The following is a 6,212-nucleotide window of genomic DNA, read 5'->3' as shown; positions in this document are numbered from 1 at the left end:
TGGTTTTGTGCATGTACATTTTATAGTGGTCTTATTTTGTATAAGTCATAACGAAACTTGCCACAAGAGGGCTGTACTAGGACGGGAATTGAACCTACTCAGACTTAACTCAGGGTTATCAAGGAAAGTCAGGGTTGACGAACTTTGACTATTTAAATTGATGTTAAACGGTACGACGGTGATGAAGATGGTGGTTGGTTTGAGTTAATTCATTTGGAGTTTGTGTGCGTTTGGCAGCGTAAGATGAGTTTTTGCATAATCGCTTGTGCTCCATATTTTTCAACAGAGGAATGCACGTTTATGTCAGGATGTGAGGAGCTTAGAGAAATGTTAACGGTTAAATCTAACAATGTGACGACCAGCAATGTTGGCAGGGCGATGCCCACAGTGTTCTTGTTATATGGTATCTATTCTGTCTCACAGATTCTTCTTTTGTTTATTTTAGCCTAATATGTATTTACAAAAATAGTCTACATATGTGAAACAATTAGGGGAATTCAATTATAGCCCACACATGGGCTACATCTCTGAAATTGAACCATTACTCACTGTTAATGAATTAATGTCTGCTCCCTAGGCTGTAGGACTACCTGAATGAATGTAATGCTGTTGTGTTGAGAATAACTTCATTTTTTCATCGTCACATATGCCTAGGGTGCCCGAGAATAACTTCATTCTAACAATAATGTAAGATGCAACCCCAGAGGAAAGCGCACCTGGCAACAAGTCAGAATGAAATATAGAAATATTCTAGTGGTGTGTATTAATAGTTACCATTAATACACAGGTCAGATGTGTGTAGCCTACATTCATAACCGCCTACTTATGTTTACAGCCTTTATGTACAGGGTCATATATCAACTGTTTTGATTGGCCAGTTTTAAATATGTGTATGCAGTTCACAGTCCTGTCTTATGTACAGTTTGAGGGGGATAGTACTGAAAAAAGCGTGAATCATGAACCAACTCAGGCCTCCTGGCCTCCATTAAATGATCATCTGTCATCTGAAAAAGGATTTCAGGCAATTTTAACATTACCATTATAAGAAAATCACCACCTAATGTGTCTTCAATTGTCTTGAATTTATTTAGAAGATTTAAGGCCGAATAATGTAGGCTAGCCTATGTCAGTCTTGGCGGATCAAACACAAATATCTGAACAACTATGCTTAAAATGACTTCCTGTTCACATCAGCCTATATACAGAAAAATGTGTTCTATAGACCCAGCCTATTTGTATTAAAAAAATATTTAGATTTTGCGAATTAGCTGTTATCAAATAAAAAGCATCTTTGATCTTGATAAATGGTCCGGGAACAATAAATTCATCCAGCAGTTTAGAGAGCGAGTAAAAACTAGAGTATTCTGATCAGATGTTCAGCGGCATCGATGGAATTGGTCTAGATCAGGGGTGTCAAACCGGTTCCACGGAGGGCCGAGTGTCTGCAGGTCTTTGGGTTTTCCTTTAAATTGGTTCCCAGGTCAGACCTGAACAACCAGGTGGGGATAGAAATTAACCAATTAGTGAACTAATTAATCAATCAAGTACAAGGTGAGAGCGAAAACCTGCAGACACTCGGCCCTCCGTGGAACCGGTTTGACACCTGTGGTCTAGATGAAATGTCTGCTGGTAAAATATTGCAAAACAAGGCGCACTTGTCTGTTCTAAAGTGGGGGCATTACTCCGGCGAGTGGCATTGGAGACGTCTGGCCTTAGAAGCCGGCAAAAATACTGAATTAACTCAGATGTAAATCGATATCTTTATTACAGGACATCATCAGCGTAAATAGAGGAGCCACACGGCTTCTAAAGATGAGACCCTCGGTCTCTAACGATTGTGAACGGAGGGGCGGTGCTTATGTAGGTTAACATCGAGTTAACCGGAAAATAACCTGCCCCAAGCAGGTGAGAGAAGCAGTGTAAATTGCCATGACAGCATACCTCTGGTAACCTATTTGTCTTTCGTATTACGGGTTAATCGGAAAGTTACACCCGACGTCACAAAGTTACTCGCTTCGTTGTACAACCCTCTGGTCAAATAATAGTAATAATAAAACAGTAAACCAAGAAACAATATGTTGTGTAAAGTTAAAACATTTTTTAAATAAAAATGAATAGTTGTCTGGAAATATTCAAATTAGGTACTATATTTGTTGCCTTACATCATTAATTCACAAACGTTTTTAAACAATATCCCAGAATGCATCAAAAACACTGCATATGGATTTAAAAAATCCAACATCTGTTGAGAACTACTTCGACTGATACTGTTTGACTTTGAGTTATAATCAAAATAATATTTGTAATGCAGTGTATTAGTATTTGGTCCATCGGGTCTACTTTATTGTTTTCATTTGCGTAATGGTCTTATTTTATGACATTATCAGTGAAACAGTCCCAATGGTAATTTGCTATTATATTCATCCCATTGTCCAATCAAAGCATTAAAACGATCACTTTTTGTTAAATAGGTTAATTGGTGAACATTTTACACAAGAACGGTTGGAGACTTTTATTTTGAAATGCTGAACAAGTCCGGATATGGATAAGGAAAATTCGTTTTTTCACATTCCATTGCGGAATTTGTAACTAGTTGAATAATCTCTGAAAATATCAAACGTTTTTTTCATACATTTGTTTTAGACTTGAGACGTGAGAATGTCCATAGATTGGATTGGTTACAGCTATGCTGCCTTGGTCTCAATAGGAGGAATCATAGGTTTTGTCAAAGCAGGTACGCATGTAGCAGGCTATACTCAACTTTACTGTACTGATTTTCAGGTGTGTATACATGTGGGCTATTAATTAAGTGCTGAAAAATGTTTTCTAAACAAAAGGCGAAATCCGTCTCTTTTTTAAGTGGACGTGGATTTTAGTGGACTCCACAAGTGTTTGTTGACATTTCAACGCAGTTAGTCAGCTGTCATTTATATATATATTATAGAATAAAATAAATATTTACACTACAACATGCAATTTCAACGTGTCATTTTTGTTCCCGCGCTAGGAAGTGTAACTTCCCTGGTTGCAGGGCTTTTCTTTGGGGCTCTGGCTGGCATTGGTGCCTATCTGACGTCACGCAGTCCTAAGAATGTCTGGCTTTCCCTGGGTGAGTGAAAATAGCTGTTAATTGGATATAAATTGATAATAATGAGAAATGCCAGTGATCACACCATGTTATCATAATACATAGGCTGATATGGTATTGACAGGATTCTTATCTAGGCTAGTTACTATTTAATACATTTATACCTTGATCATTTAACTGAAACTTTTATTCAGGATGAATTACACACATTGTTGATTGTCATCTTTTACATATAACATGTTAGAATGGTTTCGGTTGAGCCAATTACAGGGCCTCAGGAAATCTGTCCCATTCATAGTCCTGGGTCATTGGGATCTTTAGTGACCACAGAGTCTCACAAAATATGTCCCCTTCGCTGTCCTGGGTCATTGGGATCTCTAGTGGCCACAGAGTCTCAGAAAATCTGTCCCATTCACAGTCCTGGGTCATTGGGATTTGATCTTTAGACCTGATGGAAGAGTGCCCCCTGCAGGGTGTCCAACACCAGTTCCAGAGTCGATCCTGAGTAGGTTCAGAGATTAGGCAGGTAGGACGCTGTGGGATGTCCCAAACAGAGACTAGCCAGCAGGACGCTGTGGGATGTCCCAAACAGAGACTAGCCAGCAGGACGCTGTGGGATGTCCCAAACAGAGACTAGCCAGCAGGACGCTGTGGGATGTCCCAAACAGAGACTAGCCAGCAGGACGCTAGGGGATGTCCCAAACAGAGACTAGCCAACAGGGTGCTAGGGGATGTCCCAAACAGAGACTAGCCAGCAGGATGCTAGGGGATGTCCCAAACAGAGACTAGCCAGCAGGATGCTAGGGGATGTCCCAAACAGAGACTAGCCAGCAGGATGCTAGGGGATGTCCCAAACTGACTCTGCCTTCTGAAAATTGACCAGAGGGAGTTGAACGTTTTGATCAGTCTGCATCGAAAACACGTCGGCCCAAAATGGGTGAAGAACTGATGGGATGCTGTCAAAACTATGTCACCGTAATAATATCTGATTTGTTCTTTGTTAGTGATGTTGGGGGTCAATATTCACAGATCTAGGATCAGCTTATTCCCCCTAAATCCTGACCTTTTCCATGAGTGGGGAATATGCTAAACTGACCCGGGATCAGCGTCCAGGGGAATCCATTACAAGAGGGCCGTTACAGAGCTGCTGCAGTAACATCTCTTCTGTTTGTATGACAGGTACCTCAGGAACGTTGGCGCTTGTCATGGGAATGAGGTTTCTAAACTCCTGGAAGTTCATGCCCGCAGGACTGATGACTGTTGCCAGGTAACAGGATCTCTCCCTAATGTCAATGAACTGCGGCTACCCTTCCTGGGGGTCCAAACAGGATTTGAAATACCACGCAAATGAAACTACATATAGAATAGATTAAATGCGTATACATTTCGAATTTACTCAAATAGCCGATGATCCTGTCCAGAGACCACAACTGGCACATACATCCCAAGACGAGATGAGAAGGCCACATTAAGTACATCACATCTGTATCAATCACATCACTTATCACCACATAACAATCAGCACCCAATGCCTACTGGACATATTTAAATGTTTGTGCCACTTAGCCTCAGAATAACTCTGGTTTGGGTTAATCTAGTTGTGTTACTAGTTGGTTAAAACAGAAGGTCTGGACCTAAACCAACCCCTGTGTGAATAAAACGGCCGGGTCACCTGTGTGGAAATGGCACCGTGATACAGGAAGCAGTTAAAAGCCCAAAGGTGGTGGTACTGGTCATTGACCTGACTCTACCTCTGGGAAATGTCCTCTAGCAAAAACATGAAATGCAGATCTATTTCACCATTAATCCTAAAATCCCATGTCCCTATCTTTCTAGTTTACTGATGCTGGGAAAGACTGCTGCGGGAACGTTCAAGAATCCACATAACTCATGAGTGTGTTTCACAGTTTCGTATTGACTGGGGATTATATGGCGTTACACAATAATATATCTGAATATACATTATCATCATTGTAGAGACATTTATGTTAGGAAACTCTGTTGGGGGGGGAGGGTGTAGGTATAGAAATAGTGTTACTTTTGTTTGTCGGAATTATTGTCATTGTCAATAAAAAAGAAATAATGTTCTTGCTTTGATTTGCACAATGATTTGCACATTGATTTGCACAATGATTTGCACATTGATTTGCACATTGATTTGCACAATGATTTGCACATTGATTTGCACATTGATTTGCACATGCAACGGAGTGCACACTAGTGACACCTGCCGGTAAAAATACTTTTTTGCACACCCAAAACATTTGCACATGCACCCTGATGTGGTGCATTACTGTTTCAACTAACATTTTTCCCATGTCATCACTTAATAATATTAGCAAAATATGTTTAAAATAATGTTGTAGTTACCACTGGGCTAGGTGTGTTCTAACTATTTATTAAGAAAATAAATTATACAACGTATTCAGTTGGGGAATAAGTGTTTATTTATCTGGGGACTGAGATTTCTCCTGTAACTTCCCAACAACCAACTATGACAACTGACGACAACCCACAAAATAGAGTTTTGCTTCTATAAATCTATGACCGAATCTCAAAGAAAACCTCTCTAGTGGTTCCACAATGAACAATGTCTCATCCATCATGTGCTTCTCTTTAAAATAAACTGGCTTTACTTCTCAACACAGTCCTTCAAGCCTTGTATCAAGCGTAACATCACATGAGGCAGTTAGTTCAAAAGTGGTAAAATATGTGGTGTCTAAATTGCAGGAGCATGTAGATGCAGATTAGACTTTATTGTCCCCCTGAGGGAAATTTGTTTTCACAGCACTGTACATTACAATCAACATTATACCCAACACATATCATTACCCAGCATTATACCCAACACATATCATTACCCAACATTATACCCAACACATATCATTACCCAACGTTATACCCAACACATATCATTACCCAACATTATACCCAACACATATCATTACCCAACATTATACCCAACACATATCATTACCCAACGTTATACTCCACACATATCAATACCCAACATTATACTCAACCCATTTCATTACCCAACATTATACTCCACACATATCATTACCCAACATTATACTCCACACATGTCATTGCCAACATTATACTCCACACATGTCATTACCCA

At 39.8% G+C, this 6,212-nt stretch overlaps 1 protein-coding gene across 1 annotated transcript; it reads left to right on the top strand.

Moving 5' to 3' along the window:
* The first annotated feature begins 2,512 nt into the window (after window positions 1-2,512).
* Window positions 2,513-5,914, top strand: LOC105031239 (transmembrane protein 14C). The gene is made up of 4 exons (XM_010905561.4): window positions 2,513-2,734; window positions 3,008-3,109; window positions 4,268-4,355; window positions 4,925-5,914. The coding sequence occupies exons 1-4, from the start codon at window positions 2,659-2,661 to the stop codon at window positions 4,980-4,982; spliced, it is 324 nt and encodes a 107-aa protein (XP_010903863.1). The 5' UTR covers window positions 2,513-2,658; the 3' UTR covers window positions 4,983-5,914.
* The last annotated feature ends 298 nt before the right edge of the window (window positions 5,915-6,212 follow it).

This window comes from Esox lucius, chromosome 3 (genome assembly GCF_011004845.1).
Source record: "Esox lucius isolate fEsoLuc1 chromosome 3, fEsoLuc1.pri, whole genome shotgun sequence".
NCBI classification, from domain to species: domain Eukaryota; kingdom Metazoa; phylum Chordata; class Actinopteri; order Esociformes; family Esocidae; genus Esox; species Esox lucius.
This window is presented reverse-complemented; position numbering and strand designations above follow the sequence as displayed.

Excerpts from the sequence above, each read along its gene's own strand:
- LOC105031239 (XM_010905561.4), top strand. The coding sequence starts at position 2,659 with ATGTCCATAGATTGGATTGGTTACAGCTATGCTGCCTTGGTCTCAATA. Across the intron at positions 2,735-3,007 it reads CATAGGTTTTGTCAAAGCAG|GAAGTGTAACTTCCCTGGTT; the intron begins GTACGCATGTAG and ends TTCCCGCGCTAG. Across the intron at positions 4,356-4,924 it reads GGACTGATGACTGTTGCCAG|TTTACTGATGCTGGGAAAGA; the intron begins GTAACAGGATCT and ends CTATCTTTCTAG.